General features: G+C 32.3%; 5 protein-coding genes and 1 further gene across 4 annotated transcripts, besides 5 other annotated features; 3 read left to right on the forward strand and 3 right to left on the reverse strand.

Moving 5' to 3' along the window:
* Positions 1 to 1,110: 1,110 nt before the first annotated feature.
* On the forward strand, positions 1,111 to 1,656 carry NIP7 (ribosome biosynthesis protein NIP7; the record flags this gene model as incomplete). The annotated part of the gene is made up of 1 exon (XM_001644797.1): positions 1,111 to 1,656. The coding sequence occupies one exon, from the start codon at positions 1,111 to 1,113 to the stop codon at positions 1,654 to 1,656; it is 546 nt and encodes a 181-aa protein (XP_001644847.1).
* Positions 1,657 to 2,037: 381 nt separating this feature from the next.
* On the reverse strand, positions 2,038 to 3,972 carry SRP72 (signal recognition particle subunit SRP72; the record flags this gene model as incomplete). Its single annotated transcript, XM_001644798.1, has 1 exon — positions 2,038 to 3,972. One exon carries the CDS (start codon positions 3,970 to 3,972, stop codon positions 2,038 to 2,040), a length of 1,935 nt encoding a protein of 644 aa, XP_001644848.1.
* A 472-nt stretch (positions 3,973 to 4,444) lies between these two features.
* Positions 4,445 to 5,575, reverse strand: IPL1 (aurora kinase; the record flags this gene model as incomplete). Its single annotated transcript, XM_001644799.1, has 1 exon — positions 4,445 to 5,575. The coding sequence occupies one exon, from the start codon at positions 5,573 to 5,575 to the stop codon at positions 4,445 to 4,447; it is 1,131 nt and encodes a 376-aa protein (XP_001644849.1).
* Positions 5,576 to 6,817: 1,242 nt separating this feature from the next.
* Positions 6,818 to 8,089: a sequence feature (similar to hypothetical protein; correction of possible frameshift sequencing error~similar to Saccharomyces cerevisiae SOG2 (YOR353C)).
* Positions 6,818 to 9,584, forward strand: Kpol_1065p4 (the record flags this gene model as incomplete).
* Positions 8,092 to 8,142: a sequence feature (similar to hypothetical protein; correction of possible frameshift sequencing error~similar to Saccharomyces cerevisiae SOG2 (YOR353C)).
* Positions 8,145 to 9,584: a sequence feature (similar to hypothetical protein; correction of possible frameshift sequencing error~similar to Saccharomyces cerevisiae SOG2 (YOR353C)).
* Positions 9,585 to 9,848: 264 nt separating this feature from the next.
* Positions 9,849 to 10,796, reverse strand: TFB6 (TFIIH complex subunit TFB6; the record flags this gene model as incomplete). Its single annotated transcript, XM_001644800.1, has 1 exon — positions 9,849 to 10,796. The coding sequence occupies one exon, from the start codon at positions 10,794 to 10,796 to the stop codon at positions 9,849 to 9,851; it is 948 nt and encodes a 315-aa protein (XP_001644850.1).
* A 1,469-nt stretch (positions 10,797 to 12,265) lies between these two features.
* Positions 12,266 to 12,916: a sequence feature (this is one fragment of gene Kpol_1065p6, which is interrupted by a gap, the other fragment is Kpol_1065p6f2~contains possible frameshift sequencing error~similar to Saccharomyces cerevisiae MEK1 (YOR351C); similar to AA sequence:UniProtKB:P24719).
* Positions 12,266 to 13,282, forward strand: part of MEK1 (serine/threonine protein kinase MEK1) — a gene marked incomplete at both ends in the record, with an annotated part of 1,506 nt that continues 489 nt past the window's right edge.
* Positions 12,918 to 13,280: a sequence feature (this is one fragment of gene Kpol_1065p6, which is interrupted by a gap, the other fragment is Kpol_1065p6f2~contains possible frameshift sequencing error~similar to Saccharomyces cerevisiae MEK1 (YOR351C); similar to AA sequence:UniProtKB:P24719).

Here is a 13,282-nt window from a genome sequence, read left to right on the forward strand (position 1 = left end):
GGGCATACATGGAAAGGTTAACCCTTTAAATTTTTTGTTTAAAGGGAGGGAACCCAAATTCTTTAATCTTGGGAAAAAGTTTCCCGAAGGGTGAAAATGATTTTGATGTTTTCCAAAGAGACCCGATTTTGGCAAAATTGTTGGTGAAATTTCCCGATCAATCCCCAAATATTTGGGATACTTTTCCTAAATTTTGAGTTTAAAATAGGGTCCAAAGGCAAAAGTATTAAAGGGCTCTGGCTACTTATGAAATGATCAATGTTTTCACATTCCTCAACTGTGTTTAGACAGAATTGACCCAATTGATTTAGATTACATATTAAATTTGACCTCTCTCTAAATAATGCATTCATATATTCGAATAACTTATTTAGAGAGTCCTCTATTTAAGCTTGATTGCAATAAATTGCTCTTATACAATAGGCCAAAAGGGAGGAGATATCGTTTTCATTATGTGTTATTATATCAATTGAACGTTGTATCTCTCGAGTCCCCCGGACTTAATTCATAGATTAAAATTTTAAACAGGATAAAGCAACTTAATCAACTAGGACACACACCTATTCATACAATTAGGAATCCAATATCTTAAGAGAAAATTATCTTCTTCATGACACTTATATTCTGATGCAAGACTAATTTCTCTAGAAGATTGAAGGGTCCATTCAATATAATTTACTTCTTGATCACGTTTATTAATATTATCTATCTATGGAAGTTCTTATTCTTGGCATTGAGGTATATCTAGAACAGAACAGTTTTATCTGGCCACGACAATGTTCATTACTGTCATCTTCAAATGTTACCCTCATCATAGTTATTATTATAATGTTAATCACGTGATTTAAGATCTAGTAGTATTTATTGCTGTCATTTTAAACGTTGTGTGTTTTATGAATATATAGCGTTCTCATATATACACATTTCCGTAGATACAAATCAAAAGTGAAAAATTTAAAGCTCATCTCATCGCCATCAAAATTTTGCTAACAGCATTAAAATAGATGGAGGATTAGAAGTAACTGATGAATATAATAACATTGTTGGATTGAAGCCCATTGATTAAGTTATTATAATTGATTGAGCAGCTCTTCAAGTGGTATTGGAAAAATGAGACAACTTACAGAAGAAGAAACTAAAGTCGTTTTTGAGAAATTGGCTGGTTATATAGGTAGAAATATTTCATATCTAGTAGATAACAAAGAGCAACCTCATGTATTTAGATTACAAAAAGATAGAGTCTATTATGTGTCTGAACATGTTGCTAAGCTAGCTACTTGTGTGGCTAGACCTAACTTGATGTCTCTGGGTATTTGTTTAGGTAAATTTACAAAAACTGGTAAATTTAGATTACACATTACTTCATTAACTATATTAGCCAAGTATGCAAAATATAAGATTTGGGTTAAACCAAATGGTGAAATGCCATTCTTATATGGTAACCATGTTTTAAAAGCTCATGTAGGTAAAATGTCTGATGATATCCCAGAACATGCTGGTGTTATTATCTTTTCCATGAATGATAACCCATTGGGTTTCGGTGTAAGTGCGAAGAGTACTTCAGAATCAAGAGATTTAGCTCCAACTGCTATTGTCGCATTCAGACAATCTGATATTGGTGAATACTTGAGAGATGAAGATACTTTGTTCACATGAAACTGCCTTCTCGATCTTTTTGGGTTTTGAATGGTTTCCGCATTATTCGTTTTTAAATTTGTTCGGGATTCTATTGAAACATTAATAAGAAATGAACATTGTACCATTTGGCATTATATAGACTAATTTCCTATCATACTAAAGCACAATTTATTAAAGAAAAGAAAGAAAACAGTTGTACTCTTATTTAAATAAAATCACTTAAATAACAACATACTATGTACATTATAATTAATTATATCAATAATTTCAGAAATTTTGTTTAATTATATAAACTATCTCATTCTTTATTCATCGGAGGCTTTTCAGACTTAAATTACATATTTATATAATGTCATAATACTTATACTATTGATAGTTAATTAAGTTCTTCTTTATAGCCTATTTACGGCCTTTCTTCTTTTTGTTCTTATTAGGACCTGAGGATTTCTTAGGAACATTAGATTTCGTTATATCAAGAGACTGTTCTGCTTTCTTGTTCATGGCACCACCTTGGGTTTGTTTAGCCAATTGCTTTTTATTTTTTGGTCTATATGTTGATCTATCAATCAATGCTAGCCATCTTTCTGGATCTGGTGTTTTTGAGGCATCACGGTTTGTCATGAATTTAGCCAATTTTTTGGCTTTCTTCTTTTCTTTATGTGCTAGCTTTTTCTTTTGGATTTTACTGGATTTTGAAACTTTAGTAGCATACGAACTAGATTCCAATGGTGAGACACCATCAATGATCAATTTCTCAGTGTCGATATCTTCTACTAACGATATACCTTTATCCTTAGAAAATTCTTCCTTTGATAGAATCGATTCAATCAATTCATTAAATTCGATGTTTTGAACTGATGATGGATCATTCAAAATTTCTTGTAATAATTCAGTACCTTCATTGACTTGACCAATCGATAATAATTGGAAACCTACATGCTTCCAAAATGCTACATTTTCTGCAATTGATGATTCAGATTTACTTGATAAAATCCTTTGAAGTAGCCCAGCCTTTGATGACGATCTATTAACTAAGTTGTATAATTCGAAAAGTGCGTAACAGACAGTGGCATCATTCTCACTGATCTTTACTACAGTATTCCATGATTTTTTCAAAAATAATTCACATAATCTAATAGCATTATCCCAATTTTTAACCACAATTTGTAATTGAAGACTTAATAATAATTGACCAATTAAGTTTCCTTCAATGCCACTTTGCATTGAAGTGATGACATTATGGTATAATTTTTTAGCTTGTGATTCGTATGTTTCATTTACAGAGTCATTAACAACTTTTTGATAATTATGTAAAGTACGAGACAAAACAGAATCCTTACTTTGTATGCTACTATTATTGTATAACCTTAAAAACAATAAATTATTTTGAATAGACTTCCACTGTTTATTTGTCAAATTTTGTAAATCTAAGGATACCAATCTATCATAGTTCAGTTCCCTCAGTAGTAAGTTCAAATTATCAGAGTATTTTGAAAAATCATTGAATGACAGTAAGTTCATCTTTGCAATCAAAGATAATGGAGATTTTTTATCTAATCTTTCTAGTAGGGATTTTAAGATACTTTTAGCCTCTGACTTATTATAGTTTAATTGATGAACATAAGCCAACTGCAATTCGATAGTATCAATATCAAGTTGGTAGTCCTCCTTTTTAGCCATATCCAAAGCTTTCTTTAGCAAGGAAATTGATGAGGTATAATCACCATTAGAAGATAAAATGATAGATTCATTGAACAATAAATCATAAGAATTGTCATTTACCTTAGTTATCAATTGACTGTACTTAATAAGATCTGGATACGCAGTCAATGGAACTCTTTCATTACAAGCTAATTCAGTTACATTATCTAAGCCTGAGTTATTTTTGGTAGCCAATAATTGATAGATTTTAAATGATTCATCATACTTGCCATTTTTATAACAAAATTGTGCTCTAACATGTAAAATACCTCTTAAGCGTTCAGAATTGACATCAACAGTTTCTAATGAGCCCAATTTGTTCAATACACTACCTTCAAACAATCTCTCAAATTGGTTTTTTAAATTCAATTTATAGTAAATGTATAGTTTTTCTAAAATCAAAGAATCGCCAGCTGATTCATCAACTTTCTTAAATTTCTTTAACACATCCAATGCTTTTTGATAATTGTCTTGCTTGATGCATGCCACTAGATAATGTCTTAATACGTCAGCAGCGTTAGCACATTGATTTTCCAATAAGTTTAAACAAGTTTCTTGAACCTTTGAATGTTCATCTTTCGATGATTGCACATTCAATTGGCCCAAAAGTTGAGTCAAGTTATCTCTAGCCATTGTAGTTCTCACTTAGTCCGTCTGATAGAATGATTCTATTATAAATCATAAAGCAAATGTGTGTTAAATAGTTCACCTCTTCTTGTCTTGTTTCTAATATGGCTTTCTTTTCTTTGATATATAAAAATTCGAAATGAAGTCTTCGTTGGAAAATTTGGATATTACGTATATAATGATGATAAATGACAACAATAACTATAAGATGACAGCTGAACTTGTATAAACCTTTAATAGAATAAAGATATCTTCGATTTGTATAATTAGTTTAAATTATTGGGGGATTGTTTGAATAATATAAACAATTGCAAAACTCTTGAGAATTTAAATTCTAGTGCCTCTATTTGAAGGTATGTATGTGATTATTTGAAGGTATGTATGTGATTATATGAAGCCAGCTACATATGTGAAAAAAAATATGGATCTAGGAATAAAACAACACGTCATGATGTAATGCAATCTATAAATATGAGTATTACCAAAATGGTTTATTCTTTTCGATCCATGGATGATTCATTACTTGTTGGAGGTTGAACCTTTCTGATGGAACAACTTTTAATAAATTCGTAATGAGATCCCTTGCTTCTGAAGACACATTGGGAGGGAATTTTAAATCAGATTTTGCTATACGTTTGTAGGTTTGTTCTTTTGTATCTTCTTCAAATGGGGGAGCTCCTACTACTAGTTCGTAAGTGAGTATTCCTAATGCCCAAACATCTACATTTTCATCATACTCTCTTGAACTTATCAATTCTGGTGAAAGGTAATCAATTGTTCCACAAAGAGTTTTCCTCTTCTGATTATTTGGGTTATATATACTCCAACCAAAATCTGTCAATTTAATTTGATTATTAAAACCTATCAGTATATTTTCTGGTTTTAAATCTCTGTGTATTATTTTTCTTTTATGCATATAATTCAAAGCATCAGTCATTTGGTAAACGTAATTTGAAGCTGTAATATCATTCATTGGCCCATTTTTTTTTAATAATTTGTATAACTCGCCGCCTATTAGGTATTCCATAACTAGATAAACATTTTTTGAATCGTGGAAGAACGCATATAACTTGGTTAGATTTTTATGGTTTAAATGATATTGAATGTCAATTTCTCTTTTGAATTGCTTTTGTACATTGAAATTAACAATTTCCATTTTATTCATTACTTTTAATGCACATATAAGTCCCGAAGGTTTGTGACGAACACAATATACTTTACCAAATTTTCCTTTACCTAACTTTCTACCAATTTCAAAATCATTTAATTTTAAATCTACCATTGGGAATCTACCTTTAATCTGTGAAGATGTTGATGAAGCTGGTATTGATCCTGTTGTCGCCACTGTCGTTGTTGCAATTGTAGTAGCATTGGCACTATTCCTTACAGGAGAAGGGATCTTTGACGATGTACCATGACTATGATGATTATTTTTACCCCTAGGAGAATAAGATAATCTCCATACCTTACCATTGCTATTATTCTTTACTCCGCTAATATTCTTAACTTTTGTAGTATTGTTATTGTTATTGTTATTATTATTATTTAAACGCATACTTAACAATAAATTTCTCTGCTTTAACGACTGCCTTCTGTTAGAATCCATCATCGACCTGTCTGATGTGGAGGGTCGTTTAAATTTACTGAATCTAATCTGGATTGATGCCTTCTTTAAACATCACCATCATCGAATCATCTATCTGGTTTTTTAGTTGTGGTTAGTTTGGTGCTTTATATATTGTTATATTAGGATAATTAAGGTAGGGTAAGTAATGAATTAACAAAATGTCTCTTAAGAATGGGGAACTGGAAGTGAAGGTGAAAGGTTACTTAAGATTAATAAGTATATGATTATGATTTCATTATCATTAATAAATATGCTTTTCAATTATTTAACAATTCACCCAATATGTATTGATATATTTGCCAAATTAATTACTCAATAGTACAAAAGATGAATTAGTATTGAATCGAGAGAGAAGAAAACGACAATAATGAAATGCTCTCTGGTCTTAAACTAATAAATGTTGATGTTAATATTGATGTTAATATAGATGGGTGTATATCTTTTCAATGGTTCAAATATGTGTATGTTTTGATTTAATGTAAATACAATAGTTCTAGTATGGTTTTGGTATACTCAGACGTGAATAATGACGGAGATAAGTAAATGTATGGAATGCTCAGCAAATACTCGAAAGATGACAGATACAAGATAATTAAAGTAATAATAATAGTGACGGAAATTGTTTAGAGCTAATCTAAGTGAATCGGTAAAATACAATTTGGCTTGTTGCCAGATCTTGAGCTTTCTACAGAGACAAAAAAAGGAAACCCGTATTTAGATATAACAAATTTAATTAATTAATCTAAGAAATGAATAATACATTCCCATTTAGATCCTTCCAAATCTGCTTTAGGAAAAATATACCATCACTATCATCATTGGTTAATATTACTGATAATGACGTAGTTTCTGGTAGTTATACATACACATACACATACACATCTAAATTATATATTAGCATCAAGAGATCTACTTGGTCACGTGCCAGCTGATTGGTAATATTTCAATTTTGGGTTGAGGACGGCTTTAGTATGTTACCCGGCTTTCACGAATTTCTCTTAGTGTTGGAAAAAAGTCGAATTGGAAATTCGTTCGAATCGAAATAAGATTATAAAAAGTACATGAACTATAGTTGAAGTGTATTTTTTATTGATTTGATAAGAGGTATTCAATAGATCAAGGAGGTTAACTGTATTACACGACCGGTAGTAATCACTAGAATAGTTTGGCAAGTGTTTATAAAATTTTCTGTTTGCTGTAAAAGCCAGAATATTTGATACATTTATGTCGGGCGATCAGCCAGTGCTTTCTGGAGCTTCCAGCGGTAACAATTGGAACAATAGTGGTCTTACGAATAGTGCTATGAGCAGTAGTACTGGATCCTTGTATTTGCCAACAAGAGAGAGATCGAAACTAAGCAGTATTATCACTACTGAGCTATCCAAAAGAGATGATCTTAATTCCACTATTAAATTAATAGGTTTAAATATTAGTGTTATTTCTTCCGAAGATGTAAAACTTCTACGTAGTGTCGAAAAGTTATCTATACGGAAGAATAAGTTATTGACGTTACCACCTTCATTCTCAGATTTGACTAGTTTGCGATATCTGGATTTACATGGGAACATGTTCACAGAAATTCCACCCGTTTTGTTACAATGTCCGCAGTTAGAAATATTAGATCTTTCTCAGAATAATCTTGAAACTTTACCAAGAGAAATATCAGATTTATGGTCTAGAAATTTAAAAGTTTTATCTTTGAAAAATAATAACCTAGTTTCAATACGAGAATTGACACCAATTCTAAAGTTGGAAAATTTAAGCATTTTAGAAATCGAAGGGAATTTAATACCAAAAGAAGAGATAGAACTAATTAAGAAATATACTCCAATGACTGATGATGTTACAAGGGAGGAATATTGGGCTATCGCTACAAGAAGATATTTAAGAGACCATCCGCCTGTAAGAAATTCAGAATCCACAAAAATGTCAAAAGCTGCTAAAAGAATGGGATTTATAAATGCATTATCTCCTGGTCTCAGTAGTGACTCTGCAGATTTTTCACATTCCTCTTCATCATCTTCAAGTTCAGTTAACCACTCTGACGTAGATCATTTCATAAATTCTTCCTCTCATACAGTTGCATATACAAGTGTTAATCATACCGGTTCCATTACCAATTCGTCCACAGGCACCGGTTCAAATGCTAATGCCATTGGTAACTCTTCAGAAAATGATAATCAATCATCAAATGAGTTTTATAATCACACAAAGTATAATGATTATTTTAAGCGTCTTTCTGTACTTCCTGAAGAAACTATTACGAGTAATGTAATTACGGTAGGGCATGATGAAATTGTATTAACCTGCCGGAAGCTCTTATTTTGTTTCACAGAATGCCAACAAAATGTCCGTAANATTGCATCTTTTTGTAAAGAGAAAGCTGTGGCGGGTAATGTTGTTTCGTTGGTGTATTCTGTTAGATCTCATATTGATCAATTAGTCGAAGTGTTGGAAAAATCAGAAGATGTGAAACACCTAATGACAAGGCGTTATTAGCCTCTGCATCTCAATCATTGGAATTTTTAGTAAATTATAAGTTTGTTGTTAAAAAATCTTCAAAGCTTTCTTTGCTGACGATGATTTATGTTTTATAAGAATGTTTTACATGACATTACTAACGACATATAGTGAAATGTATAATGCATGGTGCTTTATTTCACCAGAAAGCATTTCCTCCTCTAAGAAATCATCTCAATTGACTAGAACGCATACTTCATTAGGCATTCATAGTGCCTTAAATAGTGGAAATACGAATGACATTTCAGCAAAACATTTAATGCGGGCTCGTAGTAATACTATTCAATCCAGGATGGTTCCTTCAGTTTTAAGTTCCATAAATACTGGTGCATCTGGGACAACAAATTCTGCGACAAATATTCCTTCTGGACAGTTGGTCTCTCATTCTCCTAGTGTCTCGGTTGCGAATACAAGCTCTTCGTTATGGAGTATGCCATCCGGTAATCAAACTCGTATTAGCAGTATCACATCAAGTGGTAATCAAAATTCTGTTGCTGAGGTCAGATTTCCTGAACATGTTACAAGACAGTCTTCTCCTAGGGTTAAAACTAGTCCTAGTGAATTGAAATTTTCAGAATCAGTAAAGAATGAAGCTGAATCCCAAAAGGGTGGATCACCAACTCCTGTTTCTGGTACCTCTACAATTGGAAGCTTGGCAAAGACTATATCGAACAATGCCGTATCTACTGCATCAAGCAGTAATACTGCAGGGACCGGATTGCAGTCACTTGTAACTCCATCTAGTGTTGCTACATCAACTTTAACTGAGCATGATATCGACAGTCAACTATATCAAACATTAAATACTGTTGTTAAAGTGGTCACAGTTGTCTATGATCAGCTAACTGCAGCTATTTCAAAAACAGCAATAGCCAGTTCTAACGGGCAACAGGAATTGACTGAATCGTTAACTAATAAGATACATGATTTAGCAGAAACCTGTAGGCAATCAATGGAATTGGCTAAAATATTGAATGGAAGACTGCAGTTACTTTCATCTAATGATGAAAGTATTTGCTCAAAGTATTTAACTAACGTTGAAAAATTAAAAACATGGGAAAACATCAATGCATTTTTGAAGTCAATCATTTCTATCTTAGGTAATACAAAGGTAGTTATGGCAGAAATGCCTATTCTAAATGAGATTAGACCCAACCTAGCATCTTTAGCTAAGATTACAAAGGACGTGACAGTTATATTAGATTTAAGTTCCTATAAAACAGTATCATTGGCAGCTGCATCCCAAAATATTTCTACTCCGCAAACTAATTCACCTCAGCAGCATCATTCTCAACATCAACATCATCAATATCAACACCAACATCATGTCCAACATCAACATCAATATCAACATCAACAACAATCTCATCCTCAGCAGCACCAACAGCAACAGCAGCATGATAATTTGAAAGAGGATAAGTTGCATCAACCTAACCTAGCATCCTCAAATGTAATAAACTCATCTGAGTAAAGTTCATTTGTCCAGCATTGATGTTTACATTTAGGTATATGTTAAAAGCCTGCAATAATTGACATATAATATATATAATTCCTAAATTTGTAAACGATAATATTCAGAAATACATACAGATATTTTTATTAAAAAAAAATACCATTATTACTCGATTACTTAATTACTTAAATAACTTCATTAGATTATAGAGGGGTGTCATTAATGCTATATCTATAATTATGCAAAAACTTTATATGAATAATGATCATTTGAAAAGCTTCATTATATTGAACATCTCTCCAGACTTTCCAAGTATACTTTACTTAATTCATAATGATATCCTTGGATATTCTGCTTTTCAAAGAATATTGGTAATCTCATTCTTGTTCGTTCAGCTATACCACATAATCTAACTGAATCTGTACCTGAGATTTTAATCTTCCCAGGAACAGTACCATTGATTAGCCTTGCAAAAATTTTGTCTAGGATAAACAGTAATTTGAATAATTTGGATAATGTATCATATTGTGCTTCTAGTGAAAGTAGTGTGATGTCGAATTTTTCAGAATAGTCAATTAGATCATCTGCGATTCTTAGCAAGTAGAATACTTGACCAAAACTAGTAGATTTATCCTCTGGTAATTCAGAATTTAGTACATCAAATTCTTTTTCAAATTCATATAAGTCTTGTTTTAGTAAGTAGTCAGTATTCGGCACACCATCAATTGAATACCAAATGAAATCTATCAATGCCTTTAAGTCTTTTAATAAAGGTACCAAATCGGTGTAACCTACATTATTGTAGTTTAAACCTCTGGATTGTATGAATCGGCGTTGGATATGCATTAATTGGTCATCACAATAACTTATAAATTTTGATTGCTGTGGTAAAGACAATCTCCTGGCATGTCTTCCTTCTAAATCAGACCCCTGTTTCACTTCATTCAATACACTGTTAGAAGAAAATGGGGAACTAATATTTATTCTTGGTTTAAAATCATCGACATCATCATACATATCTTCATCCACCGGTTCACGAGATCTCTTTTGTTGGTTTGAAAGTTGTTGGTTATTGGCATCATCATCATTTAAGGCTAAGTTTATATTACTACCCTCAAGTTCTGGATTTAAATTCAAATCATATATTTCAGTATCATCGACTTCTTTTAATCGATTTAGCAGAGTCTGGTCATCAGGCTTGCAATGCAAAGGGGTCTCTGGAGCTGACATAATTGGACAGGATTGTAATATATGATGATATAAGTTTTGATCTTTGGTATTTATAATCTTTACTTTGCTTATACTTTATGGTAAAAAAGATCACTCACCAAATAAAGAAACTTTTTTATAGTTATAATCAAATAGCTTTTTCAGTTAATAGGGTCTCTTTTCGTGCTTAGCAGAAGAAATATCAAACGTACAAAGGGGGAAAAAATGAGCTAAATGAGATAAACACTCGAACAGATAAAAGTGAATGGTATGGTATATATATCCAAATATTCAAATATCTTCGAGACGAATCGAAGCGTGGGGGGGGGGTGAAGGTTGGTGGGAAGATAGTAGTTATTTCTGTTTCCAAAAGCAACTTGATTTCGCAACAAGCAGCAAAAACATCGAGTGAGACCATGAAATAGATAGAACCATCCCCAGTTAGTTAAAGTTAGTTCATTGTTTGATTTCTAGGCTTCTCTCTTGCCTTAGTATGACCAAAAAGCAAATAAAAAAAGCAAAATGATAGAGAAGCTTTGGTAATCTAAGTAACAGGATGCTAGCGCCATTACAGAACGCACTTTCTCCTGTTGCCATTCGATCCTTACTGGCTCTCTCCCTCTCTCTGCCCTCTTCATCCTCCCAAATGGCTGTAATTAAGAAGGTAGAATGAACGTTTGGCCCCTCAAAAACATGTTGTTTGAAAGGCCAAACAAACAACAAACAACAAAAGTCAGAAGCTGTTAAAATGGGAGTAACTGTTACCACTTATCATCTTACAATGGTATCCCAATAATTATATGCCTCTTGTATCTACCTTGAATTGGTAACAGAATTCATCCCGAGGATACCAATATCTTTAACGCTTGGTGATGTTAAGAATAGTTAAGAGAACGAAATGACACTGCATTGAGAAACAACACATTCCTGACAGTTCCAACCGCAACATTTGATCTTGATCTCTTGACAATTTATATAATCCTGAGTTATTATTTCGTAATCGAATTGGTTCAGTTATATACATCCACGCTGAAAAGGACCATGCAACAAATGATTAACTCTAACTCTAACTCTAACTCTACCCTTATATAAAGATACTAAAAAGTATTAGACTTTGCAATCGTAACAAGATTCTAATCCTTCATTAAGCTACCAAATACATAACAATTGTCATCTCAAAGATAAATTATACAGCCAAGATCTCAGTTCCTCTTTTATGACATCTAACATCTATTAGAGCACTGTCGTTTTGTCGATGTCACTCTTCTGGTTGTGGAAAAGTATAAATAGGCGACGGTATTTCATAATTTTTTTTTGGGGGGGTGGGAACTTATAAAACATATTCTTTTTATTTTAGGAGGTGGTAATAGTAGGCAATTGGCGGCTAATCTTTGTTTCAGTATATGGAATAAGTTCTTTAACAGAAGAAGTATTGAGAAATATAAATAGCGACTCTATTTATAAGTATATTTTGGTTTGGTAGATTGGCGATGTCAGGTAAATTATTAGGGGTTCTGGAACTGGTTGGCGGCAACGACAGTGCTAAAAAAGTTGGCAAAGTTGGTTTGCATGGCGTGTCTCAAAGGATATGTATTTATAAACATTCTATTATTAAGATTGGAAGGAGTCCTGGCCAATGTAATTTTGTTATAAATGACCCTAAGGTGTCTTCTCTGCATTGTATTGTTTGGTCGATTTTATTTGATGATAATAGTCCGCCGATGTTTTATTTGAAGGATTATTCTTTGAATGGGACTTATTTAAATGACGATTGTCCTTTGAAAAAAGACATTGCCTACATGTTAAATGATGGAGATATCATCATGGTTAATAACTATATGGTAAGATTCAAGAGTTGCTACCTTTCAAGAAATGATGTTAAGACCGTTGAAGAACTCGGGTTTCAACGTAAAATTGGTAATTGGGAAGTTTCAAATAAAATTATTGGTGTGGGTACTTTTGGACATGTAATGGTGGCTTTTAAAGATACTAACAAAACTTTTGTTAATCATAAGGAAAATTACGCTGTGAAAATTATTAAATTAAAGCCAAATAAATTAGATAAAGAGGCAAAAATACTATTGAATCTTGATCATCCGAATATCATTAAAGTACATCATACGTTTAATGACATAACATGGTAACTTCTATATTTTCCAAGATTTGATACCTGGTGGTGATTTATTCTCATACTTGGCTAAATCCGATTGTTTGAGTTCAATATCTGAGACTGAAAGTTTATTGATAGTTTATCAGATATTAAAGGCTCTCCATTATTTACATCAAAATGGCGTGGTTCATAGAGACTTGAAATTAGATAATATTCTGCTTTGTTCTCCAGATACTATCTACCCAAAAATCGTCTTAGCTGATTTTGGAATTGCCAAGACTATTTGTAATAGTTCAAGAAGTACAAGAATGTTTACAATTGTCGGTACTCCAGAATATTGTGCGCCAGAAGTTGGGTTTAAACTAAATACGACTGCAACAACAGGGTTCGATAAGTA

The sequence above is a fragment of the Vanderwaltozyma polyspora genome, genomic scaffold (genome assembly GCF_000150035.1).
Source record: "Vanderwaltozyma polyspora DSM 70294 KpolScaffold1065 genomic scaffold, whole genome shotgun sequence".
Classification (NCBI taxonomy): domain Eukaryota; kingdom Fungi; phylum Ascomycota; class Saccharomycetes; order Saccharomycetales; family Saccharomycetaceae; genus Vanderwaltozyma; species Vanderwaltozyma polyspora.